Genomic DNA, 20,552 nt, shown 5'->3' on the forward strand with positions numbered 1-20,552 from the left:
TTCCAAAGAAAATAAGAGGGTTAGCTATGTGGATATCTGGGAGAGAACATTCCAACGAGAGGGAATTTTAAGGAGGCAGTGAGGTGAGCATATATCTAGGTATTGAAGGAGTGGGAAGGAGCACAGTAAACAAGTGGGAGGTGGAGTAGTAGGAAATGAGATTGTACCAAAAGAATGCAAAGCAGATAGTGTAGGGTCTTGTGAGCCAGAGTTAGGATTTTGGTGTGGTATGGAAAGCCATTACAGGCTTTAAGCATGTGAGAGATGACTCTGGCAGCTATGGAGAGAATAGACTGTTAGGAGGAAAGGGTGGAAACGAGGAGAAGGCAGGAGGCTGTTGCCAGAGTACAGGTAAGTGGCTTGGACTGATAGGGTGGCTGAAAAGGTTATAAGAAGTGGAAAGATTGTTTTTGAAAGTGAACCCAACAGGTTTTATTAATGGGTTGATGGATGTGGAGTTTGAGATAAAGACTAGAGTTAAGAGTAACCAAGTTCTTTTGTCCTGAGCCACTGCCAAGAATGGTGTTCCCATATGCTGAGATATTGGGAAAACTAGGCAAGGAACAGATTTTTTTCTTTTTGCAAGGTGGATGGGGGAAAACCTAGAGTTCAGTTTTGTCCATGTTGATTTGAAATGCCTATTAGATGTCAAGTAGTGATGCTGAGTAGGCAGCTAGATAGATACTATTTAAATCATGAAGCGGAATGAGGTATAGGTACAGGCAGAGAAAAGACATCTGGGAAATGTACTTTGGGGAATTTTCTATCTATCTTGTAATCTTGCTATCTGTTTCTTGACTGAGATCTTTTTCCCCTCTTCTCTCTTTTGAGCACATATGAGGTGAATCTGTTTACATTGCCTGTACCTATGATATGATCTAATGTACCATACTTCTAAAATTGTCTTTAAAATGAAATTAAAGCAGTATTATACAAACATATTTCTATATTGCTTTGAAATTTTTTTAAAATTTATTTATTCATGAGAGACAGAGAGAGGAGAGAGAGAGAGAGAGGCAGAGACACAGGCAGAGGGAGAAGCAGGCTCCATGCAGGGAGCCTGACGTGGGACTCAATCCCAGGACTCCAGGATCACGCCCTGGGCCTAATGCGATGCTAAACCGCTGAGCCACCAGGGCTGCCCTGCTTTGAAATTTTTAAAGAACTTTTATTTTGTCAAGTGCCTGCTGTGTAGCAGTAACTGCTTAATTAATGAGAGTGTATACATAAAGATTGCAATTGATAATATATAGTAGAAGACCAACTAGCTGTAAGCAAATGAGTTAGATTTCTCTTGGGTCCTGTTTCCCATCAATAAAATAATAGGCCTTAGTCTGAGAAGGGACCTAGTCAAGGGGTTCTCAGTAGACAGTAGATTGGGATCAGTTCTGATTTGTACTTCTACCCTCATGCTGTCCAATATCACAACCACTAGCCACCTGTGTCTGTTTAAATTTAAATTAATTAATTTGAGGGATCCCTGGGTGGCTCAGGGGTTTAGCGCCTGCCTTCAGCTCAGGGCATGATCCTGGAGTCCCAGGATCGAGTCCCACGTCGGGCTCCCTGCATGGAGCCTACTTCTCCCTCTGCCTGTGTCTCTGCCTTTCTCTCTCTCTCTCTCTCTCTCGGTCTCTCAAATAAATAAATAAATAAATAAATAAATAAATAAATAAATAAATAAGATCTTTAAAAAAATAATTTGGTTTTAGGAATTTCAATTTTTTGTGAAACAAATAGAAATTTAAAAAATTGAAAATAACTTGGTCTTCTCTAGGATCACATTCACAGTATCATGTACTTAATGGCTAATACTTCTAATTTAGTTAAAAAAGCTTTCACACTACAAAGATATAGGACTCATCACACTTGAACCTAAGTGATGAAATTTTTGTTTTGATTGCCTATATAGTAACAAATACTTTGTTTTTTAAAGATTTTGCTTTTAACTAATCTCTACACCCAATGTGGGGCTCAAATTTAAAACCCAGAGATCAAGAGTTGTATGTACTACTGAGACTGGAGGCACCCCCCCCCAAATACTTTTGAAACCCAAATATTAATGCAAACAGTGTTTCTAAAAATGAAATAATATTTTGGTATTATTTATGATGCGATATGGTAAAATACTGATTTTTTAAAATTATTTAGCTATTACAATTAAGAGCAACTTCAGGTCCCAGGATTTGTGGTGGTAGAACTTATTATTTCTGATAGTATTTTTTATGTTTTTTGTAAACAGAAAAAAGGAGTTCATCGTTGTACCAAATGCCGACTACAATTTTTGACCTGCAAAGAGAAACTGGATCATAAGACCCAACATCGGACATTTATAAAGCCTAAAGAGCTAGAAGGACTGCCTCCTGGTACAAAAGTGAGTTTTATTTTTTTTCCAAAGATTTTATTTATTCATGAGAGACACGGAGAGAGAGGCAGAGACACAGGCAGAAAGAGAAGCAGGCCCCATGGGGGGAGCCTGATGCGGGACTCAATCCCGGGACCCCAGGGTCATGCCCTGGGCCGAAGGCAGGCGCTCAACCGCTGAGCCACCCAGGCGTCCCCAAAAGTGAGTTTTAAATATGTTGTATTTTAACATTTTGTGTGATAATAGAAGTAAATTAAATATAGTAATATTTATCTGTAATATTAAAAATTAACTTCTGCTTGTCACTAAGATTTAATTTAGGTTTTATCATTCTTAAGTTTGGAAAGAAAAACTAATATCCTTTGGGGTTTTTTTGTTTTGTTTTGTTTTGTTTTTAGTTAATTGACATGTGCTATATTGGAGCATATTCCTTTGTAGTGAGTGCAACTAGATTAAGTGTAGACTGAGCCAGTGAGTTCAGTCTTCTATAGGCTGTTTATGAGCTCTATCAGTTGGCAGCATATATGTCTGCTTTAGCTGCTAGACTGTAAGGTTAAGAATCATGTTTAATTTATCTTTGTGTCCCTAGCATTTATCATAGTACCTTGAATGCCATACTTTGTTAAGTTGATATTATTGAGTCTACTCTCAGAAAAGCAAGTTCTCCTCCTGAATAGCATTGCTATGTTGAGTGAGCAAACACACATCTGACTACAAATTTCCTTTTCCCTACATACACCTGTTTTCTCTGACTTTATGTAAAGTCAACTCTTGATTATTTGCACCAATGGAGGGATACATAATCCAAAGTAAAATAATTCCCAAACACATATTTAGCTTTTGAGTACTTACCTTTGAATGTAAATATGTCTGCTATTTGAATTAATTAAAATAATGTAAAGCAATGCTTTGGACACCTACAGTGTCCCAGTATTCTTCCCTATAATCCATTCCATGCTGGGACTAGATGTGCAGAAGATTAATATAAGTAGTGCAGTCCTCTCTCATACCTTCCCTTGTTAATAATAATAGTAACAAGGCAGCCCTGGTGGCACAGTGGTTTAGCGCTGCCTGCAGCCTGGGGTGTGACCCTGGAGACCCGGGATTGAGTCCCACGTCAGGCTTCCTGCATGGAGCCTGCTTCTCCCTCTGCCTCTCTCTCTCTGAATAAATAAATAAACCTTTAAAAAAATAATAATGTAACAATAAGTATGTTATGATAATCATGATCATAATAATAGATGTAGCACTTTAGAATTAAGCTCTGTGTGCTTTTTCATACATTCTGTTTAATCCATATAGCAATTTAATGAGGTAGACAAGACAGGTATTATTTCTATATTATAAATGAGGAGCTTAGAAAGGATAAGTTACTTACTCAAGGTCACATGGCTAGAAAGAGGCAGTATTGAAATTTAACCTGGGTCTTTTGACTCCTAGTTCAGTGCTTTTTGCATGATACCAAATCACATGTATTTCAAAGGACCTTGCTCATTGGCTGGTCCTCAAGTACATGGGAATAATATAATGAAGTGATTAAAGAGAATGTTAGTAGGTGAGTGTGTTTTCATTATTAATCAGTGGGTATAATCGAACATTTTCTTTTTCTGAATACTAAATGAGAAAAGTTCCATTAGCTCCCTTTAGGGAAATTCTGAATATTGTTAAACTCTTCATGCTGTATAATGAATTGATGTAACCTCCACAATAACCTAATTATCAATTCTGACCAGTAAGCTAAACAGAGCAGGTCACATTTACTGGAGATCTGTTTCATAGTCACCAAAGAGTAATGCAGAACTTTCCAGAGTTGTTATTCTAGTTTTGAGATTTAAATTTTGACCTCTACGTTTGTGAAAGCTACTTAGTTGTATTAGAACATAAAATAGCGAGGGAATTTTTTTTTTTGCTATTCATATAATTTTCACTAACTCCTAGTTATCCATTAATATCTGTTAACATATAAACATTATCAATACAAAACTATAATATATGACAGTAAATAAATGTCAAGGGTAAACATCATTTAATTGGTATGACTGTTTAGAATAACTGAGAAACTTAACTGATTGTATTTGCCATTTTCAAAATGATGTTTAAAATTTGAGTTGCAGTGATTTTTTTATAACAGCTTTATTGATATGTAATTTATATATCATATAATTCACTCACATAAAGTTTATATAATTCAGTGGTTTTCAGCATATTCATGGAGTTGTGCAAACATCACTACAAACCATTTTTAGAACATTTTTACTACCAAAAGAAACCCTATATCCATTAGCAGTCACTCCCTATTTTCCCTTTACCAACCCCAGACAAACTTTAATCTGTTTTCTACTCCTATGGATTTTCCTATTTTGGACATTTCATAAAAATGAAATTCACAGGATGCCTGGGTTGCTCAGTGGTTAAGGATCTGCCTTTGGCTCAAGGTGTGATCCTGGAGTCCTGGGATCGAGTTCCATGTCGGACTCCCTGCATGGAGCCTGCTTCTCCCTCTGCTTATGTCTCTGCCTCTTTCTTTCTCTGTGTCTCTCATGAATAAATAAATAAAATCTTTTTAAAAAATGAAATTTACTTAACATTTCTAAGGTTCATCAGTATTAAGGCTTGGATCGATAAGTACTGCTTTCTTTTTTATGGCTGTATCAATACTTTATTATTTTATATATCCATTTATTACTTAATGGGCATTTGGGTTTTTTTCCACTTTTTAGCTGTTATAAATAATGCTCCTATGAAAGTTCATGTACAAATTTTTGTGTAGACATGCTTTTTCGTTTCTCTTGGGTAGAATTGCAAGGAGTGGAACACTTAAGACTAGAATTCCTAGCTTATATAATTCTCAAGTTTAACATTTTGAGGAACTGCCAAACTGTTTTCCAAAGCACATTCCTACCAGAAATATATGAGCATTGCAGTTTCTCTACATCCTTGTCAATACTTGTTATCTGCTTTTTACTGTAGCCATTTTAGTTGGTCTGAAGTGATACCTCCCTGAAATTTTGATTTGAATTTCCTTGATGACTAATGATTGTTGAGTATCTTTTCTAGTGCTTATTGGCCATTTATATATCTTTTTTAAAGGGATGCTTATTCAGATAATTTGCCCATTTTTTCTCTCTCTCTCTTTTTAAGATTTTACTTTTAAGTAATCTCTATCCCCAATGTGGGGCTCAAACTCACAACCCCAAGATCAAGTCACATGCTCCACCAACTGAGCCGCCAGGCATTCCCATTTGTCCATTTTTAAATTCAGTTGTTTGTCTTTTTATTGAGTTGTAAGACTTCTTTATATATTCTGTATACAAGTTTCTTATTAGAAATATGATTTGCAAAAAAAAAAGAAATATGATTTGCAAGTACTTTTTCTCATTCTGTGGGTTGTCTTGTCACTTTCTTAACAGTGTCCTTTGCAATACAAAAGATTAAATTTTTATGAAGTCCATTTAATCTATTTTTTCTTTGGTCACTTGTGCTTTTGTTATTGTATATAAAAAATCATTACCTAACTTCAAATCATGGAGATTTACTCCTATGTTTTCTTCTAAGAGTTTTGTAGTTTTAGTTCTTACGATTTGATCCTTGATACATTTTGAGTTGATTTTTGTATCTAGTATGAGGTAGGGGTCCAGATTCATTCTTTTGCATCTAGATATTCAGTTGTGCTAGCACCATTTGTTTGATAAGACTATTGTTTCTTCTGCTGAGTTGTTTTGGTACCCTTGTCAAAAACCAATTGACTATAATGTCAAGGCATGCAGTGATCTTTTTAATATTAATGTGATTAATTTTCTAAAATATATATGTATATATTTTGCCTTTATTATATATTGCCTTCATTTTTATAGGTTACTATTCGAGCTTCAATTGGACCTCTTCATTCAAAACCAGTTACTTCATCTCCCAGTAGTAGCGTTCCAAGCACCTCTTCTTTTCAGCTCTCACCTCCAAAGTCTAAAAGTACAACTGCTAAAAATGCGACCAAATCAAATACAAGTAAATCTAAGACAAGTAAGCCTCATGCAACTACATCCACTACAAGTAAACCTAATGCCAATAAGCGAGGTAGAGGTGCATCTAAATGCAAGACAAAAACCACTTACAAGCAAAAGAAACAACGCAACAGAAAGAATAAAATCAGCATAGCTTTGAAGAACTTAAGGTAATATCTTTTATTCCTTGTACATAATACTAATTGAATATTAAATATTAAATATTTATTTTAATATAATTTACCATATCACAAAGCTCCCTTACACAGTTACATGCCATTCACTGTCTGGCATAAAGGCCAACTGCTGAGCAGAGCTGGAATTAGTGTTCATTGTATAATTATCAGTTACCCTAATATTTTGTGCTTATATCTTGTGATAGTTGAATTTCTTAATGTGATCCTTTTTATTCTAAGGAAACATTAACTGGTGTTTGATTTTTGACACTTATTCTAGCTTATTGTTTTGAATCAAATTTTCAAATTCTGTCTCTGCTTAAAGATATTAATTTAAACATCTTAGCTTCAGTTAATAAGGCTTTACCTTATTTTTGTTTCGTAATATATTTTCATCTTTTTCTCTGTGTCTATAAGGTGTCGTCGGGGAGTTCACAAGTGCATTGAGTGTCATTCCAAAATAAAAGATTTTGCAAGCCACTTTTCAATATATATCCACTGTAATTTTTGCAAATATAACACTAACTGTAACAAAGCCTTTATAAATCATATGGTGAGGTGAGTTAAATATGTACACTGCCAATCAAAATTGCCATTTAAGATGTTTGTTTTTTAAAAATAAAGTTGTCTTATTAATTGTCACATCAGGGAGCTAATAGGGAACTTCTAGGATATTATTTAATATTATTTTCCAATGTAATAAATCATTAAATTAGGGGGACAGAAAATTTCAAGAACAGACCAATGAAATTAGAATAGATTTGTTTGGGAAATTTGTTTTTCAAAGTCTTTTAAAAAGTGGTTATTTTTAAACATAAAAATTTTAATGTTTTCAAAATATTTATCAAATAAATACATGTAACCACATGAGTGTTGTTTTCTTCAAAGCATTCACTTTGAGAGACTCCAGGTTTGTCAGAGATGCTAAGAATATTACTGGCACTCACATGAGTGCATTCTTTCCCTCCCACCCTCCTTCCCTTCTCTCCCTTCCTTTCATACACCTTTCTGTCCATTAGTCTTTCAAGCCATTTATCTTTGCATTCATTCAATGAGATGTTAAATGAGAGACTATAGGGATATTCTAGTCATGACGCTACTGTTAGAATTCCTTTTCATATATCAATTCAATTTATATTATTTGAGCACCTATCATGTACTCTCTGCTAGAGAAAGACTTCAAAGACTACATTACTTTCATTTGGACCTCATTAGTAGCAACTTTATTCTTTCAGGAAGGATTTTTTTTAACATGTACAAATTGTTCAGATATAAATACTCTAAGATGATTACTCAAACTGAGGTAGTTCCATTTATTTTCAGTCAGAAAGAAGATTGAAGCCAATTGAAGCCAATTGAAGCCAATTGAAGTGGTTTTTTTACGGATCATAACAAGACCTCTGTTACATGTTGTACCCCCTTCCCTACCACTGTCCCAGCTTAGCTCAACATATACAATATTGATTCATTTTGAATTCTCATTACCCACAATTTTCAGAGTCTTGACTCCCTTCCAGTCCAGGGCACCACTCTAACTTATCAACCTCATCCTTATAGTCACCTGTTTTGAATGTTGCTTTCTCTTTGTTCTAGAATCTTTTATATCTTCAGTCATGCTTAGCCTTGCTATCCATGAATCTCTTTTCTCTGTGTGCCTTTCCAAACTACCAAATTGCTTGATATAATTATCTCTGGATTTGTGATTCTTAACTTTAATTTGGTTCTGGGTTTTTAAAAAACTCTTCTTTATCTACAACATCTGTTTAAATTCTTTTCAATACCCTCAAGATTTTATTCTAGTCTCTTAGTTGTTAGTCTCTTTCCTACTAATTACTCAGAGGTCATCCTTCTCATTTTTCCAAAGATTAACTTTTTCTACCTAAAGTTTTTCTCCCTTTGTCCAGACATTAGTCCCAGAAAAAGACATTTCTTGCTTTTTGAAAGCAAATCCTTCCCCTCATCTCTTCCACTTTCTTCACAACCTTATTCAGTTATTTTGTACCTTCATCTCTTTCTATCCACGTTCCTTCACCTGCACATATCTTCAGGTATTTTTTTAGGATGTAGGAGATTTGCCTTCACTTTGCATATCTTCTTGTCTTACTATCTACATTTTAAAGAGTTTTCTTTACTATCTTTTTTTAAAAGATTTTATTTATTTATTCATAGAGACACACAGAGAGAGAGAGAGAAGGAGAGAGAGAGACAGGCAGATGGAGAAGCAGGCTCCACGCAGGGAGCCCGATGTGGGACTCGATCCCGGGTCTCCAGGATCACACCCCGGGCTGCAGGCGGCACCAAACTGCTGCACCACTGGGGCTGCCCTTCTTTACTATCTTTAAGCTCAGTTTGTCTCAAGGTATCATTTATGGAAATGTGGAACATCAACTGAAAATAATACACTTTAAGTTTCTGAAGCCTCTGGCGCTCTCTTGATCTGCCACCATTCATAATGGCTTCCTGAATGTCCACCTTCTGCAATTTACCACTCTGCCTCCCAACTTCTGCAAGGATTTCTTCCCATATCTTAGTTGCTCTAAACCAGGCCCTAGCAAATCTTATTTTCAGTACATGCTAGGAAGAATGCTGGTATTTTTTAATTAAAGTATAATTAACATACAGTTATATTAGTTTCAGGTGTACAATAAAATGATTAAACAATTCTATACATTGCTCGGTGCTCATCAAGTGTACTCTTTTTTAAAGATTTACTTATTTGAGAGAGAGGATAAGTGGGGTGGGGGAGGGGCAGAGGGAGAAGCAGATATATCAGTTTCAAATTTCTTCTCCTATTCAGTAGGATGCCTTTTTGTTTTGTTGATGGTTTCCTTTGCTGTAAAGGCCTTTTATTTGGGGGGCACCTGGGTGGCTCAGTTGGTTTAGCTTCCAACTCTTGATCCCAGCTCAGGCCTTAATCTTAGGGTCATGAGTTCAGGCCCCATGTTGGGTTCCATGCTGGGTATAAAGCCTACTTTAAAAAAAAAAAGAAAAGTGTTTTATTTTCGTGTAGCTCCAGTAGCTTAATTTTGCTTTTGTTTCCCTTACCAGAGGAGACATACCTGGAAAAATGTTTCTACACAGCTGATATAAAAAAAAATTACTGCCCCCCCCAAAAAAAAAGAAATTACTGCCTATGTTTTCTTCTAGGAATTTAGCTTCAGGTCTCACATTAGGTCTTTAATCCATTTTGAGTTTACTTTTGTGTATGGTGTAGGAAGGTGGTCCAGTTTCATTCTTTTGTATGTAGCTGTCCAGTTTTTATAGAACTATTTGTCAAAGATACTGTCTTTTCCCCATTGTAGATTCTTGCCTCCTACAATTCATAGATGAATTGACCATATAAGTGTGGGTTTATTTCTGGACTCTCTATTCTGTTTCAGTGATCTGTGTATCTGTTTTTTGTTCTTGTACCATACTGTTTTGATCACTACAGCTTTGTAGAATATTTTGAAATCTGGAATCATGATACCTCGAGCTTTGTTGTTTTTCTTTTTTTTAAGATTTTATTTATTTATTCATGAGAGACACACACACACAGAGAGAGGCAGAGACATAGGCAGAGGGAGAAGCACACTCCCCACGGAGAGCCTGTTGCAGCACTCAACCACTGAGCCATCCAGGTGCCCCTGTTGTTGGTATTTTGATAGTGATGAAGAATGCTGGTCTTTTATTCTGTGCCAAGCACATGGCTGCCCCAATGGAGCTTTAATTCTGCCCCTAATTTATAAGAGATTAAATTGGAAAATATTTTTAGTGTTTTTTATACCCCTGGTCATTCCATCCTCCTGTCTCCCATTTTTCATAGGTTCTTCAACTGTCTTGCAGGATCTCCAATACCATCCTATCCCAAAATATTCCCAATTGGCCTCAGGCTTCCTTTATAACCTTTTCCTAATTTCCAGTAAGCCCCAACTTTGCACTGTGTTGTCATCACACATGTCATCACTTACTCATTATTAGCCTCATAAAGAACTGAAAACTTCCACTTCTACTTTTCTAAGGGTCTTTGCATTTCCCTAATTCAGTGGTGCCTTGGTTCCTTTGTGGCCTTGGGTACCTCCCCCTGAATGGTACACCCTCACCCAGTGTGGACTTTTGTCATAGACTTGAGCTCTGTACCTGCAGAAGTCTCATTTTCTTAGAAGTTGTGGACCTTTATTGTCAGCCCACACCAACTCTCTAACAAGTCAGGCCTGCCAATTAACCTCCCCCAACATTGAGTTTATTTCATATTCAATATCTAAAGTGGCTTTCCTTATTCTGTGCTATTCCTTAGAATGCCCTTCTCAGTTGACCTGTGAAGAATCTGATCACTCATAGGAATCATTCCTTCCTTTGAGTTCTGTACCATTCAGCTCTTCTGCCTCATTAAATATGTGTCAGTTTTATCTACCTGAAAGAGCAGTTCTTTGTATGCAGCATGGCATCTATTCTGCAGCTGTTTTCATGGGGCTAGAGCTAGCCAGAACTGTTCTTTTCCTGTGCATATGTGGTATGCTGGTGATCATTTCCATTCATCTAAGGATAATCATTGACCTGGTGTGATGGCTGGTGTTTCTCAAACTTTGGCCTACATATGAATCACCTGAAAAATATGTTGAAATTGATTTCTGGGCCTCACTGGCAGCGATTAATTCAGCAGGTCTAGAGTGGGACCCAAGACTATTTCTGATTGAGTGGGAAGGTGATATGGATGTTACTGGTCCATGAATCACCTTTTGAGTAATCCAGTGCAATGCTAGTCCTGGCTAATCCTGCCTGGCTTTTTAATACAGGAAAGCTTTGGTTATCAGTTTGAAAGAGGGTAGAGGGATGCTCACTCAGTTAAGTAGTTTACTTGCTTTCCGCTCACATCATGATCTCAGGGTCTTGGGATGGAGCTCCTTGCTTGTCTGCTTGAGGATTCGCTTTCCCTCTCCCTCTCTTTCTGCTCCTCCCACTACGCTCACTCACTCACCCTCAAATAAATAATCTTTTTTTAAAATGAAAATAAAAGGGGGTATAAAAGCTGTTGCCATGGCTGAAAACTTTAGTTAGTGTTTTTTGTTGTTGTTGTTGTTGTTCTGTGCATAGGGGAATTATTGTTTTAATTCATGAGCTCTGTTTTGCTTTCCGTAAAGGCTCTCCTAAAAATTGCAAAAGATTCTTTACATGTGGGCAGCCCGGGTGGCTCAACGGTTTAGTGCTGCCTTCGGCCCAGGGCGTGATCCTGGAGACCCGGGATTGAGTCCCACATCAGGGTCCCTGCATGAAGCCTGCTTCTCCCTCTGCCTCTCTCTATCTCACTCTGTGTGTGTCTCGTGAATAAATAAATCAAATATTAAAAAAATATTCTTTACATGTTTCATTTTACTGATGGCAAATAATGTAATTTAGCCCAAGTAGCATTTACTTCAAGGATCATTCGGATTCTCCCCCCTTGCTAAATATATTAAGATAAGAAAGTGATAATTATTATTCATAACAATTTATATTATAGCAAAACACATTATTAACAAATACTTTTTAAATTGTCTTCAACTCTTAATAGTTGATAAAATTTAATTGATGTTCTTTGCATTTTTAACTTTGAGAGCCCTTTTTTCAGTAATGGTGAGGGTACTGATTAAGAATATTCTCAGGGAGGGATCCCTGGGTGGCTCAGCGGTTTAGCACCTGCCTTCGGCCCTGGGCGTGATCCTGGGGTCCTGGGATCGAGTCCCACATCAGGCTCCCTGCATGCTTGTCCCTCTGCCTGCGTCTCTCATGAAAAAATAAATAAAATCTTTAAATAAAAAAAGAATATTCTCAGGGGAAAAAATATTCTCAGGGAAATACGTTGTTAGAACATACACAGGCAAAATGTAAGATAAAAAACTTGATTAAAAGAATAGAATTTAATAACTTAGGTCAAAATTTTTTATTCAAAACTAAGAAACTAAACATGGACTTTGAAATATGGTCATAAAATTATTATGACTTATTATATAATAAAAATCTCATTTGTCTGTTATCTCTCCAGCTCTCATAGCAACCATCCAACTAGACGGTTTTATATTTTTAAGAAGCATTCTGGAACTCTCAGGTAACTAGTTGATCTTTTTCCATTATCTCTATTGAAAAATTGTAGTAACTTTTTTAATCTGATGCTTAAATATCTAGTTTGGAAAATGAATGATTGCTACCAGACATAATACACTTCTATTCATTATATCATAGATCAAGGAGGAAATAATCTGTGTTTTCTGGCTAAATTTTGTTTCAGTGGTATTAGGCATTAATCCATGAAACTTACATGGATTTGCACTGAAAAAAATAAGGCTCTCTGACAATATTTGAAGATTAAAAAGATGTTTAAGTTATCTAGTAAATTGACTAATACTTTATTGGTTTTGATTAATATATAGCCTTCATAATTCTTGGGGTTTTTTTAAATTTTGAAATAAAGAAAAGTACACAGCCTCTTCACAAAAGGAATTGCTGATGAGCATTTCTAAAGGCATAACTTTGATGATACCACACATACTTAGCTCACAACCCACTAAGCATCGTTTTTTCCACATTCTTCTGATTTCTTTTGACTTCATCTTCCTATGTTTAATTATTTTGTTCATGTTGTTGTTGATATTTAAAATTAAAGTACCAAGGTCTTGATAGCACCAGGCTAAGACATAGACTTAAGTTTAGCCAGTACTTGTTTAGATGCTCTGATTTAGTGGGAAAGTGGAGGATGGGATGATATATCTCAAGATCTTGGTATTTATTATTATTTTTTTAAGATTTTATTTATTTGTTTGTTTGAGAGAGAGAGAGAGAAAGCAGGAGCAGCGGGAGAAGGCCAGAGGGAGAGGGAGAAGCCGGCTCCCCATGGAGCTAGAAGCCTGATGTGGGACTCGATCCCAGGACCCTGCAATCCTGACCCAAGCCAAAGGCAGATGCTTAAGCAACTGAGCCACCCAGGCGCCCATGTATTTATTATTCTTTCTGCCTCATTTACTCTTCCCTAGATATCTGCATGGCTAGTTCCCTCACCTCCTTCAAGTCTCTAGTCCAATGAGTGAGCCTTTCTTTGATCGCTCCATTTAAAATAGCATCCTTTCCCCTGGACCCCATTCCCACCACTCCCTTTCTCCTTTTATTTTTTTTTTATTTTTCTTCACTTTTTACTTTCCAACATGTTGTATACTTCACTCTTTTGTTTATTATCTGTGTCTTCTCACCAGAATGTGTGGTTTGGTTACTTGTCTATGCCAGTTGTTTACCAAGCATTGAATAGTGCCTGACACATGGTAGGCATTCTGTAAATATTTTGAATAAGTTAGTGTATATGTTGAAGATGACATGGGGATGATGTCAACATCACCAACAGCTCATAGGTAGAGGCAAGTTTGATTCTATTGTAAAAAATATACTAATGCTATTTTTAAAATATTACAACATTTAAGGAAGTAGAATTTTACTGAAAAATTTTATAAGAATGAAAAGAGTTTTATTAATTCTAAAGATGAGAGTTTAATTTTATTTTTACCTCATTGTTGTCAAGCTCAGTTGCATGCTTTGTGCTGATTCTTGAATTGATTCTATGACTTTTAAGATCTGAGATGCTTTTTTAACTTGAGTGGGCCTCAGATTTAAATAGAAAGTTGAGGGGATCCCTGGGTGGCTCAGTGGTTTAAACGCCTGCCTTTGGCCCAGGGGGTGATCCTGGAGACCCGGGATCGAGTCCCACATCAGGCTCCTTGAATGGAGCCTGTTTCGCCCTTTGCCTGTGTCTCCACGCCTCTCTCTCTCTCTCTCTCTCTCTCATAAATAAAATCTTTAAATAAATAAAAAAATAAAAAGAAAGTTGATAAATTTCTGTGTATGGGACTTAGCATATTTATAATTCTATAAAACAGTAAATTTTGTAATTAGTGTTTTGTTAAAATGCAATATTCATTTTTTATTTATTGTACACCTATTATGTATAACACAGTGTAGCAATTCCCATTAAGTTGACAGTGATGAGGAAGGCTTGGTACCAACCTTCAAGGAATGCACAATTTATGATAAGGTGTAAATATAAGTAACTACAGTAATATAGGAAGGTTCATAATAAGTACAGTTAGAGCTACTGATTTCAAAGGGAGGAGAGATTTCTACTTGGAAGAAGCATACTGGGAATTATATGTGGGCAAATCCAACTCCAATAAAAAAATATACGAAAAAAAAGAAAAACAATGAATACCCACCATTTGCTTCGACGTGGATGGAACTGGAGGGTCTTATGCTGAGTGAAATATGTCAGTCGGAGAAGGACAAACATATATATGGCTCCACTCATACGGGAAATATAAAAAATAGTGAAAGGGATTATAGGGGAAAGGAGAGAAAATGAGTGGGAGAAATCAGAGAGGGTGACAGAACATGAGAGACTCCTAACTCTGGGAAATGAACAAGGGGTAGTGGAAGGGGAGGTGGGCAGAGGGATGGAGTGACTGGGTGACAGGCACTGAGAGGGGCATTTGATGGGATGAGCACTGGGTGTTATATGTTGGCAAATCGAACTCCAATAAAAAAATATACGAAAAACAAAACAAAAAAAGAAGCATAAGAGCATTTTAGTTAGAAGAAATAGTATAAATAAAAGTACAGAAAAGAAAGAGGAAAAGGCATACAAAATGAATGACTAGTGGTGCAATTTAGATGGAACATGAAGTTTATATAACTTAGTATTGAGATTAAAGTCAGGGGAATAGTTTTGAGCTCAGGGCTAGATGTGGAATCCTTGAAAACTAGGCTAGGGAGTTTGGACCCATTGGACAAACTATTGGAGTTTTGTATAGAATCAAGATCAATTTGGAGGGTATATGAGGTAAGATGCAGCTGCAGGAGACACATAGAATATTTAAGACTATTATGGTGAGACGCCTGGGTGGCTCAGCAGTTGAGCATCTGCCTTTGGCTTAGGTCCTGTTCCTGGGTCTGAGGTTCAAGTCTGGCATCAGGCTCCCTGCAAGGAGCTTGCTTCTCTCTGTGTGTCTCTCATGAATAAATAAATAAAATCTTTAAAAACTAAGACTATTGTAGTTAAGACTGATTTAGTAAGAATCTGGGTTCAGGTGGTGAAGTGGTATCACACTGTTTAAGAACATGGGCTCTGGAATCAAAGGGCTCACTTTCAATCTAATTTTGGCCTTGGTAGGTTATTAAACTTGACCCTGTCCTTTATAAAATTATAATTTATAGCACCTACCTCTTTGGTTTGTTAAAGGATTCAGATGAAATATATCTAAAACTCTCAGCCTGGCACAGAGTAAATGCTCGATAAATTGTTGATATTATAAAATATTTGAAATATTGACTGTTTTAAGAAAAAAGATAATTTTGAGACTTTGTGTTGGGAGCATGACATCATACGAAAGATTAGTTAGGAGAAATGGTTTTCGGGGGTTGGGAGGAAAACATAATTTCAGTTTATGAAGGTCACTTTTGATGTGCCAGTGTGACAGCCAAGTATAAATATATAGCAGGCTGTTAAGACTAGAGCTGCAGTAGGGGTGCCTGGGTGGCTCAGTCAGTTAAGTGTCTGACTCTTGGTTTCAGCTCAGGTAATGATCTCACAGGTCATGGGATCAAGCCCCTGAGGTAGGGGTGGGATCTGCGCTCAGAGGGGAGTCAAAGATCCTCTCCCTCTGCCCCTGCCCTCACTCCCATGCAGGCTCGTGCTCGCTCGGTGTCTCTCAAAATAAATAAATAAATCTTAAAAAAAAAAAAAGACTAAAGCCACAGGGGGAGAAGTCAGTCTAAGGTACGCTACTGGTTTTTATTCCTATACAAATGAAGTACTTAAAATTAAAGTATCCAGTGAACTGTAAAACTATGTTTATGCTCATTAACTGACTGATAATAACAAAATTACATGATGTATTTTTAAAACCTTCCCATTTCTTTTCTGATTTTATCACCACTAAAATAAGACACTAGATTATAGGCTCCACAGAGTTTACCCTCTTTTGTTCACTTTTGCATCCACAACACTTAGTAGTAACGAAGTGTGTAAAGAAGATCCTCAGATGGGCAGCCCGGGTGGCTCAGCAGTTTAGCGCCACCTTCAGCCCAGGGCCTGATCCTGGAGACCCGGGATTGAGTCCCACGTTGAGCTCCCTGCGTGGAGCCTGCTTCTCCCTCTGCCTGTGTCTCTGCCTCTCTGTCTCTGCCTGTCTCTGTCAGTGGTTTAAACGCCTGCCTTTGGCCCAGGGGACGATCCTGGAGACCCGGGATCGAATCCCACGTCGGGCTCCCGGTACATGGAGCCTGCTTCTCCCTCTGCCTGTGTCTCTGCCTCTCTCTCTCTCTCACTGCGTGCCTATCATAAATTAAAAAAAAAAAAAGATCCTCTGAAAATGTATATTGAATGAATATTATATGCTTGCTTTCCAGATGGGCAAAGGCACAGAAAGAATGGGATGACTTGCACCAATTGTTAGTGGAGCCATGGCTGGGTTTTAGGTCTAACTCCTGTCTTTCAGCAATTGATATGAGAAGGAACAGTTTATAAAGCACTAAATGTTAGCATAACTTCAGCATACTCTGTCATTTTCTAGAGTACTGTTTCAGATAAATCAGGCTTGTATAACAAAATTGGAAATTGATGGTCATGACACACAAAAAGCAAATCAAGAGTTATTACATGGAAAAATAATTACTGAATTTGCATATGGCTTTCATAAAAGATTAAAAACCTTTACTTTCTTTTTTCCTTCACAGGGGCATTACTCTGGTGTGCCTTAAATGTGACTTCCTAGCTGATTCTTCCAGTTTAGACCGTATGGCTAAACACTTATGTCAACGTAAAACTCATACTTGCCAAGTTATAATAGAGCATGGTATGTATTTATAATTATGTTAATTTGAATTTCTGATACTTTTTCCAATGTTTTTGATCAGCCACAATATGGCTCTTATGTATTAAAGTGATAGCCTTACTCATTATCTACACTATTTTAAATGTAAAACTCTTCTAATTTCAGTTCCTGAAAGTACCTCAACTTCTGAATCCACTTCTGAGTAAGTTTAATTTTCATTTAGTGTATTTCTCTTTGATGGATTTTAGCACTGTTGCATTTTTAAATGTATCATTAATAGAAATGAAAAATATTAAAGTATTTTGTTTTTGTTTTTGTTTTTAAAGCCGCTTGTTGAAATAGATTCCTGCTCTATGGAGCTCGTGCAACCTGGTGCAAGACAAGTTGGAATTTCCTAAGTTCAAAGTTCTGAAGTGTTTTCTTACACAAAGGCAGTTTCCTAAGTTCAAACTTCTGAAGTGTTTTCTCTCACGAAGGCGGTTAAACAGCCAAGTTCATGACACTAGCTCTGATTCAGCTCTTTTCAGCTTTCAGATGGCACTAGATTCTTATTCCACCTTATCTTTGTGTCAGGTTAACATATCTTAACATATGCTTTTTTCTCCAGTTGGCTCTCTCCAAAAATAACTTTTGTTGCTATGGTCTTTTTTTGCTTTGCCTAAAATAATTTGTGTTTTTCTCTGCTGTACTTGCCTTCAGAATATTGCATTCCAAATGAAATGGCTATTCATTTTCTTTGTCTGTTTTGTCTGGTTTCTTAGTTAATTTCTTATAAGTCTTACATTTTTAGGTCAGATAGCTGTCTTTTTCCTCTTTCCTTGTCTGTCATTGTTCTATTTTTCATATTTTTCAGATGCAGAAGCAACACAGAAATTTCAAAAAATGTCCAGGATACTCCTGGTCAGTGTCCCCCTTCGATGGACACAACTGATGCCTGTTCTCTCTTTCCAAGGAATGTGAATTATTTGACTGTGAGACCTCCTCTAGATTGTGGCCTTAAGAAATCAGACCTTGGGGAGAGTCCCTTCCTTCATGACTGGCCTCCCATAAGGCTGATGCTAATTTGGCCAGAGATGACCTCAAGGCCCACCAAATTGAGCACAACTTCCCATTGGGGGCTTTGGTTCTTGATCTTATGCTTATGGGTTCGTTCTAACCAAGAAAGACCCATCAAATCAATGCTTCAACATCCAAGTTGAAGTTTAATCATTTTGGCTGCTGCCCTTTAATCCTTGTCTAGTATGCATGCAGTCCAAGGTATATAAAAACTGGTTTTTAAGGAACCAAGGTTACTTTCATGTTCTTGGAAACAAATTTCTAAAATTACAGTTCCAAAGTTATAGTTATTTGTACTGTCATTTAAAGTTTTATCCAGTATTAACCCTAGGAGTTTTCAGCAATACTAATATTCAATTTTTTTAAGTTTAATTTTATCTTGGTTTTACGTGGTTCTTTACCAGATTTATTGATGTGTGTTTTGTTATGTCCACTTTTATCTCTTCTCTTTAAAACTTTTGTTTTGTGTTTGTTTTGTTTTGTTAATAACTTCAAAATTCTTTAGAATTCTCTATAAATTTCTTGTAGCTACCTATTGATACCTTCTAGATTTGGTAATTATTCAGACCATTAGACATTATTACCATACTATCTTGGGATTATCATTCTCTTAGTAATTATCAGTTCAAAGACATAAAGAATTGGCAAAAAAACACTTCTTACAGACCTTAAAACAAATTTTAAAGTTATGTTTCTGTACATCTAATACATAATATCTTCTTAGCCATTAATGTAATTCCTTTGGATAAAGATAATATATTCATAAAATATTGGGACCAAAAAATGCACTTGTTTCTTGCCCATATATATATAGATGTATATTTTTTTTATTTTGGTGTTTGTTTATTTTGGTTACATTGAATATAGATTTGCTGAACAGTTTGATGTTATTACTTATTTTTTTAATAAAATTTGTATTGGTAAAGTGCCTCAGGAGTTATTCATGTGAAAGCTGTAGAACTTATCATATGAGTAGGAGCATTGCTTTGCTTCTTACATGGAAGCCTGATTACTTGGCCTGCAGATTGAGAGCTTTACTGTGTGCATCTTGCAGTTTTTCCTCTGGCACAGTTAAAAGATCACTATGTATATGTTTTACTAATTTCTTGAACTTTAGAGGCTGGCAAAGTCCCTTTGTGATCTTTAATAACAATTAAGGTGGTCAGGTTCTGAAGCGATTTGACTCAGCCATGAGTGTTTTTTTTTTTTCATCTTAACATGAAAACTTCTTGTATCTTGTACTTATAATTGTACTTTGAAATGGCCTTAGTCCCTTTGGGCTGCTATAACAGAGTGTCACAGACTAGGTATCTTATGAACAACAGAAATTTATTTCTCACAGTTCTGGAGGCTGGGAAGTCCATGATCAAGGCACTGGCAGATTCAGTGTCTAATGAGGACCCACTTCCTCATTCGTAGAAGGATATTGCTATATCCTCCTGGCAGAAGGGGTGAGAGTTCTTCTGGGGTCTCATGTACAAGGATACTAATCCCATTCATGAGGGCTCCACCCTCATGGTGCAGTTATCTCCCAAAAGCCACACCTCCTAATACCATCATATTGGAGATTAGTTTTCAACATATGAGTTCAAACATTCAGCCTATAGCAGAAACATATTAAAACCAGTTCCAATGACCAACTGTTACGTAGTCTACTTCTTGTAATTCAAAAAAGTTGAATCCATTAGTTTTAATTTTCCAGACTGTAAATGATTTTCCAAAATTTCCAAAAGTGTTGTTTCTTAGTAGTGTTTCTACTAGTACCTGTTTCTTAATAGTAGACTTAACAATATTCAAGTCTTTATTTCCATACCTGACCCCAGAATGTTTTTCCATCCACCATCTTTCTATCCACTTTTTTTTTACTTTTCAAAAATTGTGATGAAAATACATAACAGGGGAAGCCCGGGTGGCTCAGCGGTTTAGTGCCGCCTTCAGCCCAGGGCCTGATCCTGGAGACATGGGATCGAGTCCCGCGTCGGGCTCCCTGCATGGAGCCTGCTTCTCCCTCTGCCTGTGTCTCTGCCTTTCTCTCTCTCTCTCTCTCTCTCTCTCTCTCTCTGTCTGTCTCTCATGAATAAATAAATAATCTTTTAAAAAAAGAAAATACATAACATAAACTTTGCCATCGTAA

The 20,552-nt window shown here is 36.6% G+C and overlaps 1 protein-coding gene across 13 annotated transcripts in view; it reads left to right on the plus strand.

Annotated features, from left to right (window-relative positions):
- Positions 1-20,552, plus strand: part of ZNF280C (zinc finger protein 280C) — an 80,762-nt gene that overhangs the window by 46,725 nt on the left and 13,485 nt on the right. For 5 of the 13 annotated variants that reach the window (XM_072817087.1, XM_072817082.1, XM_072817083.1 and 2 more), the window contains 7 exons: positions 2,240-2,371; positions 6,217-6,530; positions 6,954-7,094; positions 12,538-12,600; positions 17,265-17,383; positions 17,528-17,564; positions 18,216-19,343. In XM_072817087.1, coding sequence (XP_072673188.1) covers positions 2,240-2,371; positions 6,217-6,530; positions 6,954-7,094; positions 12,538-12,600; positions 17,265-17,383; positions 17,528-17,564; positions 18,216-18,561 — 1,152 coding nt within the window. In that variant the 3' untranslated portion in view covers positions 18,562-19,343. Of the gene's footprint in view, positions 1-2,239; positions 2,372-6,216; positions 6,531-6,953; positions 7,095-12,537; positions 12,601-17,264; positions 17,384-17,527; positions 17,565-17,688; positions 19,344-20,552 lie in introns of those variants that run through there. The other 8 variants (XR_012026519.1, XR_012026521.1, XR_012026520.1 and 5 more) reach the window with 3 other exon arrangements.

Source organism: Canis lupus, chromosome X (assembly GCF_048164855.1).
Source record: "Canis lupus baileyi chromosome X, mCanLup2.hap1, whole genome shotgun sequence".
Classification (NCBI taxonomy): domain Eukaryota; kingdom Metazoa; phylum Chordata; class Mammalia; order Carnivora; family Canidae; genus Canis; species Canis lupus.